This window comes from Peromyscus maniculatus, chromosome 2 (genome assembly GCF_049852395.1).
Source record: "Peromyscus maniculatus bairdii isolate BWxNUB_F1_BW_parent chromosome 2, HU_Pman_BW_mat_3.1, whole genome shotgun sequence".
Classification (NCBI taxonomy): Eukaryota; Metazoa; Chordata; class Mammalia; order Rodentia; family Cricetidae; genus Peromyscus; species Peromyscus maniculatus.
The window spans coordinates 138,561,041-138,575,059 of NC_134853.1; the positions used below are offsets into that span (position 1 = coordinate 138,561,041).

The window sequence follows — 14,019 nt, forward strand, 5'->3', positions numbered from 1 at the left end:
ATATATATTTTTTTTTGGTTTTTGAGACAGGGTTTCTCTGTGTAGTTTTGGTTTCTGTCCTGGATCTTGCTCTGTAGACCAGGCTGGCCTTGAACTCACAGAGATCTGCTTGGCCCTGCCTCCTGAGTGCTAGGATTAAAGGCATGTGCCACACTGCCCAGCTAAAAATATATCTTTTTCATTTTTATTTTATGTATATAGATCTTTTGCCTGCATTTATGTCTCTGCACCGCATGTGTGTCTGGCACCTCAGAAATTCCAAAGAGGATGTAGGATCCCTTAGAACTAGAGTTCCAGACAGTTGTGAGCTGCCATGTGGGTGCTTGGAATCAAACCCAGGTCATCTGGAAGAGCAGCCAGTGCACATAATTATTGAGCCATCTCTCCAGCTCCTGACAATTTAATTTATAGCCCAGCCAAACAACCTGGGAGACTACAGGAAGTCTATTTCCCTCCCCTCCACTTGTGTGTGTGTATACATACATACATACATACATACATATATATACATACACACACATATGGTAGATTTGTTTTCCTAGCTAAATTCAGTAGGTAAAGTGTACTCAGTACTAATTAGCTAAATAGCAGTGATGGACACGTACTGCAGTCTCTGAGAACTGGAAAACAGGGAAGCATGTCTGCACTTACCTCCTCACACTTTCTTTTCTCACTTTCCAGTTGTTGGCATAGGGTCTCTTGTTGCTGGGAACTGGCTGCTTCCCGCTGGTCCTCCTTATCCTGCAAGGTCCTCACTTGCCTCTGGAGCTCATTCATGTCCTGGTCCAGGACTACCCTGAGGGCAGTCAATGCACACCACTCACTCTGTGGACTGCCACACTCTGCAAATGGTTCCTAGACCCACAACTTTGGTGCCAGGCAGAGGGAGCCTGTGGGTCCAGCAGAGTGAGGTACAGTTATGTGTCTGCAAGGTAAAGGGACCCAGGCAGGGAGCCTCCTACGTAATAAAAGCTTTTCCTTAACTCTCCCTCTTACCATCAAAACAGACCCATGAGGAAGAAATCATTTTCCTCATGGAAGAGATGAGAAAGATGCAGCACCAAGAACAGCTAGGACAAGGCTGAGGTGGGGCTCTGTTCCTGAATCCATATTCTTTCTTCCACAGTGCTTTACAGGTTGACCCCACAATCCCTGGCTCCACACACTGCTGGTACTGGTGCACACACACACACGGAACCCTGCTGCGGCTGACTGACACACTGCTGGTACTGGTGCTCACACACACACACACACACACACACACACACACACACACACACACACGGCGCCCTGCTGCGGCTGACTGACACACTGCTGGTACTGGTGCTCACACACACACACACACACACACACACACACACACACACACACACACACACACACACACGGCGCCCTGCTGCGGCTGACTCACGGACTGATGAGCTGCAGTGCTGGGGAGATTCGCCCGTCCTCATGAGCGCCATCAGCACCTGCTCTTCCAGAGAGACCTCTCAAACTACAGTTCCTGGAGAGACTTTTTGAGGATTGCAAACCGAGATTCCCCACATCCAGGCGAGTCATCTCAAAGAATAGGCTGGTGGCGATGAGGAAATGGCACTGATGGGCATTAGAGTCTGACACTGGACAGACCGCCTTGCCGTCTCTAATTGAAGCGGTCTAGGCAGCCGACAGGTTATTGGATGGTAGACCACGCGACCCTGACTCTTGGCTCTGCGCCTCTCGCTCTTGTGTCCCTTGGGTGGCAGTGCAGGCACTCTAAGGATTGTTGCAGCTTGATTCTGCCAGTCACGCCTAACCCCACACCGTCCTCACCGGGCTCTATCCCAATCACTATCTGTATATGTGACCAATCCCCGCTGTCATCATCTCTTTCTTCTTCATGCTTCTGTTTGGTAGCTAGTTAGATACTGGAAGACATCGGGGTTGGACTCTTCCTCCATAATCAGGAGCTTATAAATCCATGGACAGGAACAGTCGGACGTTAAGGACTGGCCAGGGGAATGGACCTAAGTCATGTCCCTCCTCTACGAGGAGACATGGCATCCAGAAGTACCTTGAACATCCTTAATAAGTATTGAAAGTGCTCTTAAGAGACCTGAACCTTACGGGATCACTGCACAGCAGGAGGCATTCTGGTAAAGAACAAGGACATACCATTGCCTTCTCCCTGGAAGGTCAATCTAGACAGGCCTGTCAGTCACTGGGATGGGAAAACTGTTTATTCTAGAGACTTCAGAAACAGTCTGAATGCTGCCTAAGATGCAGACTGGCGCAGTGGTCCCTTTGCAAATGCCTCCCCTGTTCTCTGCTAAACTGCCTGTCTATTACATCCCGCTCTGCAGGTCTCGTGTGAGTTCTGTTGCAGACATTTCACCAGGGCTGGGGAGCTGAGGGAAAACAGTGAGATCCAGTGACAGCTCCATCCCTAGTTTTGGTCCAGGGGCCTGGATAAGTGCTGAGCCCTGGAGCCGAAGTGAAATCGAGCTGCTGGAACTGAGAGGGACCTTGGGCTGTCTACAGCTGCAATCTGGGAGTTCAAACAGAAGATGGAAAATGGGAAGTCTGAATCAAAAGAGCAACTCAGTGATTTTCTAGAAACTACCAAATAGAACAGACACTTCACAAAATACATAGTTTTAGCGATGAAAGACTAGCAGGTCTTGAGACTGACAAGGTCCGACAAGATCCTCTGTTTTCCCTGTGGCCTGAATCTCTTCATCAACCCATCATTTACACAGTTTTCTTCCTCAGTCACAACTGAATCCCGGAACATCCTCCATTATTTTTCTGGTGTTGGCTATTGAACCCAGGGTCTCACACCTGCTAGGCAACTGTTCCACCACAGAGCTACAGTCCAAACTCCACAATCCCTTGCCTAAAATCCTTCAGTGGCTCCCCCTTGCGCTTACAGTAGAGCCCCAACTATTCAATGTGGCCTGTCCATCACCTCTGCGTGAACCAGGCTACCTGGCTTTCTGGATTCATTTTCTCACCAGCCACTACTCTCCCAAACTCACGCAACCTTTCTATGTCTTCCTTCCTCGGCCTCTTCAACACCTCTCAGCCTCTCATGCCGACTGCTTCATTCTCACCCTCAGTGACTGTCACTGAGGAAGGCTCTCTCAAGCCCCCAGTTCCACAGATGGTCCTGCGGGGTACTCTCACGGCCTTCTGGACCTCTTCTAGCACGATGCCCACCACCTATCACTACAGTTAGAGTGCTTCAGGGCAAGGATGTTCATTCTAGCAGTATTCAAACTCGGCTTGAAGTGTTGACATTGCATCTATTTGTTTGTTTGTTTGCATGTGCCGTAGTTTTCATGTGCAGGTCAGAAGACAGTGTGCAGGAATCTGTTCTCTCCTTCCACCACGTGAGTTTCTGGCACTGAACTCAGATTGTCAGGCTTGGGGGTGAGGATCTTTACATGCTGGGGTATCTCACTGGCTCTCAAATTCCCTTAAATTTTTTTTTATTGTGAGTATGTGTACATACGCGCACGTGAGTGAGTGAGTGAGTGAGTGTGTGTGTGTGTGTGTGTGTGTGTGTGTGTGTATACACATGTGTGGGGTGCACATAAGCCATGATGTGTGTGTATATATACACATGTGTGGGGTGCACATAAGCCATGATGTGTGTTTGTGTGTGTATACACATGTGTGGGGTACACATAAGCCATGATATGTGTGTGTGTGTGTGTGTGTGTGTGTGTGTGTGTGTGCACATACATGCATAAAAGTCAGATTTTGTGGAGTTGGTTCTCTCCTTTTCACGTTTCAGTGGGTTCAGGGGATTGAACTCAAAGAGTCAAGCTTGCTTAGCAACTGCTTAACCCACTGAGCCACCTCCCAGCCCCTCAAACTCCTTTTAAAATAACAAACAAACAGTTTTGGGGCAGCGCTAAGATTGAATTCAGGCTTTGTGCATGATCGGTAGGCACTCCACCAGTGAGTTACAGCCTCAGCACTCACTGTAGTGTTATTTAGAGCAGAAAAACAAACAAACAAAAACTACAACATGTACGTTAAGCTCGGTGCAGTGGTGCACGACTGGAGTCCCATCTACACAGGAGGCTGAGGCATGAGGATCACATGAGCTCAGGAGTTCAAGGCAAAGCCTGGACAACGTGGCAAAATTCTGTTGCAGACAACCAATCAACAGAAGTTATATTTCTGTGTATAGTCAGAGGTGTCCAGAGAACCGGAACCAATTAAACATGTACAGTAGGAATGTGTCGCATGAACTCACAGGGTCAGAGCTGAATTGAATAGTCAGCTGCTTCAGAGCTGCTCCATCTAAGAAGCCGGAAGCCTCAGAACACAAGGAGGTCAGTAGTGCAGCCCAGTTCCAGGCTGATGAGGGTCTGAAAGCTCCCAGGACAGCTGCTGGTACAGAGCCACATTCAGAGGGATCCAGGGTCCCTGCATTGTTCAGTGGGAGCCCCGCCCTTCAGAGAGCGAGGTTCTCCTCCTCTCCCCTTCCCATTCCATCTGGGCCCCAAACTTTTGGAAGTTGCTGCTCATTAAGAGTGGGTCTCTTCCACTCAGGACGTCGACCCACAAGCCGAGCTTGTCTGGCAACCCCCACAGACACCCAGATGCATGTTTTGCTGGTGTTCTGGTCATCTCTAAAGCAGTCCAGTTGACAACCATGATTAATTGTCACTATGTAAGAGAATACTATACAACAATTTAAAATGATAGTATTTATGAAACTGTACACCATCAACAGGAAATTCCAGATGTCTGGAGTCAACAGACTCCTAAGTGTTGCAGAGGCAAGGATGTTTCATGAGGAGTCAGGAACATTTTGAATTAAATGAAAGAAGAACATACAGACTTTGTGGAATGCATCAGAAGCAGAGAAACTGGTACCAGTAAACATGTGTGTTATAAAGGAAGGGAAATCTAAAACCAAATACTCCAAGTTTTTGCCATAAGAAGCCAGAGAAGGACTAGCATTATAACCCCAGAACAAACGGAAGAAAAGTATAATACAAATGAGAACCTCAGCCAGGTGTGGTGCTATATGCCTGCAATTCCAGCCCCTGGAAGCTGAGGCAGAAGAACTGCTGTGAGTCTGAGGCAAGCTTGGGTATATAGTGAGTTCTAAGATAGCCTGGACTACAAAGTGAGACTCTGTTGTCTCAGACCAAGTGGGGTGCAGTGGCACACATGTAATCCCAGAACTCGGAAGGTGGCAACATAAGGATTGGAAGTTTAAGGCTAGCCTCAGCTATATAGTGAATCTGAGGCCAGCCTGGGCTACATGAGACCCTGTCAAGAAGTGTGGGGCAGTGGGGTGGGGGTAGACTGATAAATGGAATCAGGAAAAAAAGTAGAGAAAATGAAACAAAACCAAAGGTAGTTCTTTGAAAAGACCAATGCAAATGGACAAATCTCTATCTAGACAGGTGAACCAAGATGCACAGAACATAGAAATTATTAATACCAGAAATGAAACAGGGGCCGCCTCTATTGATCCCACAGATATTGAAAGGACAATAAAGGATATTATTATATCATTATAACATCATAACCAACTCTATGCCCACAGATCTGATAAGTCAGATGATGAATGGACTGAATTCTTTTGTTTTGTTTTGTTTTTGAGACAGAGTTTCTCTGTGCAGCTTTGTGCCTTTCCTGGAACTCACTCTGTAGCCCAGGCTGGCCTCTAACTCACAAAGATCCTCCTGCCTCAGCCTCCCGAGTGCTGGAATTAAAGGCGTGCATCACCATGCCCCGCCTTTTTTATTGTTGTTGTTGTTTTTGAGGGAATTCTTGAAAGATGTAAACAATGTAAAGTCACATAAGGAAAAACAGACGACATGGCCACCGATCGCTATATCCACTATAGAAACTGAATTCTGGGGGCTGGAGAGATGGCTCAGAGGTTAAGAGCATTGGCTGCTCTTCCAGAGGTCCTGAGTTCAATTCCCAGCAACCACATGGTGGCTCACAACCATCTGTAATGAGATCTGGCACCCTCTTTGTATACATAATAAATAAATAAATCTAAAAAAAAAAAAAAGAAAAAAGAAACTGAATTCTGCTGAGAGTGGTGTGCTCACGTGTGGTCCCCGAAACCTGGGACACTGAAGCAGGAACATCCCTTGATCCCACACGTTTGGGACCAGCCTGGGTAAGACTTTCACCACAGTAAAAAAGAGTGAGGGCCTGGGAAGATGGTTATGTTGGTGAAGTGCTGGGAACCAAATCCCAGTCCTCTACAAGAGCAGCCAGTGCTTTTAACCACTTAACCACCTGTCCACCTCACCCCAGCCCCTCCATCTCATTTTTAAAATGGGGGTTTTCTTAGTTCTGCTATCTGGACTTGTGGCAAGCTTGCTGGCACTTCCTGGGTGCATGACTGATATGGTTATCTGCCCTTCGACCTGCAAGCATTATCATCCATCAGAGCTGTGTCAGCTAAGGGTACGCTTGTCTTTGGGGTGTCCTGCTGCTCTCTTGTGAGCAGCACTATCTAGGATCTAACTGCACTATGACAGGTTAGCCCACCATCTTTCGAGACATGGCAGGTGAGGCAAGTGTTTTCCCACGGCCTCTCATTGAGTGTATTCAGTCTTCATTCATACAGATATCCAGCCAGTCGCATACTCAAACATTCATCCATTCAACAAATATTTACTCAGTAGTATTTTGGGCTAGGCCCAAGCATAGAACTCCTAAGTATAGCTGGAAGTAAGATTCTGAGCTACAAAGTATGTGTGAACATCTCTGTGAGTTTTTAGTGGATAATATATTTTTTTTCTCAAAATATGTATGACTCATTTGAACATCATACAAATGAGAAGCACTGTCATTAAGGCCCAGGGCATCCAAAAGAATGTTCTAAGTCAGAATTGTAACACTTATTTTTTTGGGGGGGAGTGACAGTTCTTATCCTTGAGCAATTTGTTGATGCCAAAGATTCCAATAATGATCCAGAACTATCTGGAAGAACATTAGCCAATGGATAAAAAAAATATAACTTCGATGAAGCCTGAATTCGTGCAGATCCTATCAGAGAGTTAGGCAAGCAACGCGTTAGATTTCACAGGTTAATCCACTTACAGCAACCTCCCGGTGTCCCAGGCAGGTCCTCCGGCCCAGGGGCCCCACCCTGGCGGTCCTTACCTCCTCTGCTGTTCCTCCTGTAACTGCTGCTGCAGTCTAGCCTCACTGCTCTTGGACTCCTTGATCTCCTCCTCCAGTTGCTTCTTCAGCAAAACACAAGCATCTGAAAGGCAGACTTGTCCAGCATGGTCTAGTTTCTGCTGCAGGTCCAAAATCTTGGATGAAAAAGTAAAACATTGTGGAGGGTGTAATCCTTTTCCACCACAAACTCTATGCTAAACTGAATGGTAGCAGGTACCTGTGATAGGAGACGGGAGGGGCTGGTAGAGGCTCCTTCCTAGTCTGTGCTACAAAGATATTCTCAGGCTTCACACCGTGAAGAAAAGGAATCTGCACATGCATGTTGTTGGCAGCTTAGCATGAACATGTTGTTAATGGTTTATGTGTTCTAATCTCCCCCCCCCACACACACACACCGGTCCGGGTGCCCTGGAGGGGACAAGGTAGAGACTAAATTGACTCAGCGCTCCAAGTACCTGAGCAAAACCATCCAAAGGACAAGGGAAGAATGAGGGTGATAATGAGGGGCACAGATACTATGGGTACCAGAAGCCGTCTACGCCCCTGAGCAGAGCGGCCAGCCAGGCCTCACTCTCAAGTGCCTGCCTGCTTGCCCCTGTTCTGCCTCTCTGTCTCCCATGTAATCACTGGCTAGAGGTTGAGACAGAAGACAGTTTTTTTCAGATGTTAATGCACCATCTTCTCAGATTGCTAGCTCTCCAAATAAAGCAAAGGTTGTGTTTTGTTTGTTTTGTCTCCCTGTGTAGCCTTGGCTGGCCCAGAACTGGCTGTGTAGACCAGGCTGCCCTCAAATTCAGAGATCCACCTGTTTGAAGGCGTGCACCACCACACCCAGCAAAATGTGCAGTTTTAGGATTCAGTTCCTGTCTCTTGATCACTGGCTTCTGCAAGTGACAGGCAGCAAGAGCGAGCTCCTGGTGTCCTGGTCATGTCCATTGTCCATTGCTGCAGTTGCGGGCTAGTGTGTACGCATACAGCAGCTTGTCTGCTGTATCCTGTGGCAGTGTGCAGTATGCTGTTTCGAAGAGGAATGCAGCCTCATCTCCTGACACACATCTGCTGTTTAGTAGTTTCAAGGCAGGAAGACAGCAATAGAGGGGGCTATCTACACACACACACACACACACACACGCACACGCACACGCACACGCACACGCACACACACCCACACACAACTGTCGTATTCTATTGGGTTTTGTTGTTGTTGTTGTTCGTTTTTGTTTTTTGAGACAGGATTTCTCTGTGTGTAGCACTGGCTTTCCTGGAACTCATTCTATAGACCAGGCTGGCCTTGAACTCAGAGATCTGCCTGCCTCTGCCTCCCAAGTGCTGGGATTAAAGACATGTGTCACTACTGCCTAGCTGTTATAGTCTATTGATACTTGATGTTAAGCAATCCAAAATGCAGGGGCAGTCTTAGAAAATAGCTAATTCTACAACAAAAATCTTAAAATTATTTACTGATCTTGAAAACAACCTGGGTTCAGTTCCCAGCACCCACATGGCAGCTCTCAACCATCTGTAACTCCAGTCCCAGGGGTTCAAGCCCTCTTGTGACCTTCTCAGGCACCAGACATGTATGTGGTGCACATACATACATACATGCAGGCAAAACACTCATACACATACAATAAAATAAATAAGTCTATTTTTTAGAGGTTATAAAATAAAAATCATATAAAGAGCCAATTCAAATAAGAGAAAATAAATTCTTTAATATTAAAAAAGTATAAATATCCTGTGGCTTCAATCAGTTTTAAGTTCATGTTATAGCATATATATACATACATACATGTGTGTGTATGTGTGCACATGCACACACATGTGTGTACCGGTGCATGGAGACCAATCAAGAGTTGATAAGGGGTGTCCTCCTCTGTCTCTCTCCATCCTATTTTTTGAGGCAGGGTCTCTTGCTGGCCTGGAGCTATTTCAGCTAGGCTGGTTGGCCAGCCAGGTCCAGGGAACCCTCCTGTTTCTGTTTCTCCAAAGCTGGGATGTATAGGCATGCACTGTGGGTTCTGGGGATTCGAACTCAGGTCCTCACGCCTGTGTGGCGAGCATTTTACTGACTGAGCTATCTCCTCAGTCCCAGAAATTTACATTTTTAACTTCATACATTTTTCAAAAATATACAAGGCTTATTAGAATGATAGGGGCAGATGGAATAAAATTATGAAAAAGAGGAAAAGACAGGGAGAGAAAAGGAAAGGATTAGCCTGCGCCCAGGTTTGCACACAGCTGTCTCTTAAGGTCCTCAGGGAGCAGGGCTCTAGACGTGTACACATTTGCTTCTTGAGCGTGAAGATAATTACCTTTTCCTGAGCATCGGCCACTTTGGATTTCTCCCAAGCCAGCTTCTCCTGAAGGCTCTGCTGGGATTTGATGCTCCGCGCCTGCTTGAGTCCCTCCAGCTCCAGCTCCTTGACTCTCTGCTGACAGTGCTTCCACTCGTCCGTGAGCGAAGAGTGCATCCTGGCGCTGTCTAGCAACTTCTCCTGGGCCTGCTTGAGTTCGATTTTGATCTAGAGATGGGGCAAAAATAAAAACCATAGAAACGGGGCTGGGGATGCAGTTAAATAGTAGACAGTGTGCCTACCCTTTCTGAGGCGCTGGGTCGGAGACCCAGAGCATGCACGCGCGTGTGCGCGCACACACACACACACACACACACACACACACACACACACACACACAAATAAACATGGTGGCTGTCACGATGGCTCAACCAGTAAAGGTGCTTGGCACCACGCTTGATGGCCTGCATTAAATCCACTGGATGCTACATGGTGGAAGCAGAGAACTGACTCCCAAAAGTTGTCCTTTGACCTCTGTGTGTGTGCCACGGCACATGTGTACCACACTCACACACATGCATCACACACACGATTATATTATTATGAATGATGATAATAATAGACTTCAAGGAGGTATCACTATACGTATATACGATTAGCCAGTAAGTTTTGAAGTGTGACAGTTCCAGGAACTGGTGAGGATGTAAGTGAGGCTGGTTCTTACACAGTGCAGAGAGAAACAGACCAGACAAACACGTGTGTAAACTATGCACTGTCCCTGTAGTTGAACGATCTCACTCTGCTCTCTTCCCAGAGAGTTTACACTTACAGACATTAGCACGCACACTTGGGCAAACATGTCAGTGTCCTTTAAAAAGTGGAAAGACAAACTAGCAACCCTAATTGTTTATACTACACAGGAAAGGGTGCTACATTCATGAGTTGGGCATTTCTGAAATAATGAGCGTCACTAATTCCCAAAGACAAGAGAAATGCCATCTCCAAAGACGTTGATGGACATGTCAAAGTCAAGCCTCACGGGGAAGAAAATATATGAAGAAATCACAACCTAAGAGCCAAATGCTTCCCTGTAATTGATGGGTCAAAGGTCAATGGGAAACAAGATATCACTAGCCTTGTCTCTATAACAACACAAAGGAATTCTAGATTGAGCATTAATGAGTGGTCCTTTTCCCAGTGAACACTTACTTTTTCTCCCCATTAACCAGTGCAATGTCTCAGTTCTCCTCATGTTCTCATTGGGTAGAACTGACACAGGGGCGATACTACTGGAGGGTTGGTGGCACTTCTGAAACATTATTGACAAACTATTAACATTACTAACAAATCTGTTAATGTTCCATCTCTTCTCAAAAGGAACTCTGGCCTATCAGAAACCTGGAGTTTTCATTTACAAGCATAACCTTGCTGCAAGAAAAGTCCAACAGGTGAGCAGGGCACTGGACTCCAGGAAAGGAAGAAGCAAATGGTGGGGTACTTGGTGCCCCGGATGGGCTCAGGGTCATGAAACCTAAGCCTCTCGTTGTTAATGAGGAGGTCACCGGTCCTTTCCCAGCACACTGTCCGTGGACTCCACAGGCCAGGAAAGCGGAGCGCTGTGAGAGTCAGGGGTGGAGCCCACAGAACGGTGTAGAGATGCTACTGATGTCAGATGGCACCAGTGTCAAAGCTGTCAAGCCGGTGACCTCTGCCTCCAGGGAAGCCTCTGCAGCCCAGAGAGGACCCCGTCCAGTGTCTCAGTGTTGCCGGTGGCACGGAGCGTATGTGAGAAGGTGACTGGGATGCAGCGGGGAAAGTCTGCGGGGCCGCCAGTGTGCTGGGTTGGCTCTACGTCATTCTAGGTGGTGTCCGCAGACGTTCACTGTGTAACCTGTTAGACTGCACATCAATGTTTTATCCACACTCTTTGTAGTACAACCTACAACAACATGCTTCAAAGGCAATGAAGTCAGTATTCTGGGACGTTAGTTACTCTAGTAAGCACACCTAACAGTAGAGAGCCAGAGTTGGATCATCTGAGTGGATTCTAGGAAATCAGTCCTGCAGTGGTTAAAAGCGCTTTTGCAACACATTCTCACAGCCACATGTAACTCCTATCAGGCTATCCAAGGCCTCTGGCCTCTATGAGTGCTAACACTCATGTACGTATACACACATGCACACATACTTACATGTGCACACATCCATACACACACACACACACACACACCAGCACACACCCATACACACCACACACATTCATGCACACACACCACACAAACATACACACACATGCATGCACATACCCCATGCATGTACAAACACACAAACACACACACACACACACACACACACACACACACACACACACACTCCCTGTGTTTGCAAAGTTGAGGTCTCAGAATGACTCCAAGCTGAGGAGAGGTGTAAGGTGGAAAGTCAAACCCACCCATGTTTCAGTTCAGACTCTGCGGTCTGTTAGCTTTGCAACCCTGGTGCCCTAACAACTGTGAGGAGGTTTGTGAGACATAAGGTGGACCTGAACGTCAATGGCAGTTACTGTATGCGACGCTGATGCATGCCTGCTTCCAAGGGAGAGACTTCAAACAGCGAAAGGCATCATTTATCCATTTCCGGAAGACAGCCCATTCAATAAATATTTATAAGGGGTCAATTAGGACGTGTCTTTCTAGTCATAGTTTCACAAGGAAGATATGGGATTGCTTGAGGATGTTCAGAGTCCCGCAGGTAAGCTTGTGACCTCAGCATTTGACAAGTGAAGACAGGATGATGAGGAGTTTAAGGCCAGTGTTGGCTTCATAGTGAGTCCAAGATCAGCCTGGTCTACAAGATACTGTCTCAAAACCAAACAAACTGCTCTGAGAGGCTTCAATTTGACAGTCCAGGCTTCTGCCACTCCCAGTTTGGCAGAACTGGGGATTAAACCCAGGGCCTTGAACATGCTAGGCAAGCACTCTGCCACCGAGCTATATTCCCAGCCCCTGAATATTCAAATTCAGAACCTTATATAAGATACATTAGATTATACAAGATACATTCTAAGATAATTAGAAACCAAGTCTGTAATGTACATTTATAGAACTGAATTGTAACTGGAAGGACACATTATTTACATGGTGCCTTGTTCTGAACAATCATGTGTTTCAAAAAACATCTGTGAATCTGTGACCCTCCTATGGATGCGTCTACTGGGGGGAAATCCAGCTGGCTAGATCCAACTATTGTCGGGGGAACAGTAACTGAAATGAAATCAAACATTAAAAAGTTTGTGATAAAGAGCTCAACAGACCACATCACTATAACCCTTTTCCTGTTTGGGGACTGATAGTATGCATACCTTGCTGGCAGCAGAGAAGATGGAAGAAGGGAATTAAGAAACAGCTGACTGGGCTGGAGAGATGGCTCAGAGGCTGAGAGCATGGGCCGGAGATCCTGAGTTCAAGTCCCAGCAACCACATGGTGGCTCACTACCATCTATAATGAGATCTGGTGCCCTCTTCTGGCATGCAAGCATGCATGCAGGCAGAACACTATTATATATATATATATACATTTTTTTTTTGAGACAGTTTCTCTGGGTAGCCTTGGAGCCTATCCTGGAACTCACTCTGTAGACCAGGCTAGCCTCAAACTCAAAGGGATCCTCCTGCCTCTGTCTCCTGAGTGCTGGGATTCGAGGCATGTGCCTCCATGCCTGCTCTATAATAAATAAATAAATAAATATTTTAAGAAAGGAAGGAAGGAAGGAAGGAAGGAAGGAAGGAAGGAAGGAAGGAAGGAAGGAAGGAAGGAAGGAAGAAAGAAACTCACCTTGACGTTTTCCTCCTGAAGCAGACTGTTGTGCTGTTTGAAGTCCAGGCTCCTGCCGCGCTCATACCGCAGCTCCTTTTCAGCTGAGCTGCACAGGACCTGGAGGCGGTTCAGCTTCTGGCGCAGTTGCTGCACTTCCCCCTGATGCTGGTAGTTCGCTCTCTCTCCAGACGTTAGGTACTGAGGCAAACATTTAAAGAGAGGAACGTACTCAGAGAGCACTGGTGGCCTGTGGGTTCAAGCTGTCAGGACAACCATAGGAATCTGAGCGCTCACCTACAGAGGTTTGGGGTGTTGGTCCATTCACCTACCACAAACGATGCGTCTACACCTACGGCTGCTTGGTGATGCTCCCATAATCCAAAAGCTTCTACACTGGCATGAAAAGGCCAGCAAATTATGGGAACAAAAGCAGCGGTGCATGGACAATTAACCTTTCTAATGTCTTATATCGATGAAAGGCAAACAGAATAGAGGACTGTAAAGCAAAACACCCATTCTTGAGTCTCAGAACAAAAAAATTCCTTAAAAATTAAAACAACCAGGAACCCATACTATTTTGTAGTTGTTAAAAAACACTTAATTTAAACTTGTATTTTATTTGATGTCTACGGGCATTTGCCTGCATGTATGCCTGTGCACTGCTTATATGCCTGATGCCTGTGGAGGTCAGAGGTGTGTCAGATCCCCCTGGAACTGGACTTACAGACAGTTGTGAGCTGCCATGTGGGTG

At 46.7% G+C, this 14,019-nt stretch overlaps 1 protein-coding gene across 14 annotated transcripts in view; it reads right to left on the reverse strand.

Moving 5' to 3' along the window:
• Ccdc30 (coiled-coil domain containing 30) overlaps positions 1 to 14,019 on the reverse strand; it is a 98,152-nt gene that overhangs the window by 22,985 nt on the left and 61,148 nt on the right. For all 14 annotated transcript variants that reach the window (XM_042271780.2, XM_042271779.2, XM_042271781.2 and 11 more), the window contains 4 exons: positions 13,287 to 13,466; positions 9,474 to 9,683; positions 7,138 to 7,292; positions 652 to 796 (listed from right to left, as the gene is read on the reverse strand). In XM_042271780.2, the coding sequence (XP_042127714.2) occupies positions 652 to 796; positions 7,138 to 7,292; positions 9,474 to 9,683; positions 13,287 to 13,466 (690 nt within the window). The remainder of the gene's footprint in view (positions 1 to 651; positions 797 to 7,137; positions 7,293 to 9,473; positions 9,684 to 13,286; positions 13,467 to 14,019) is intronic.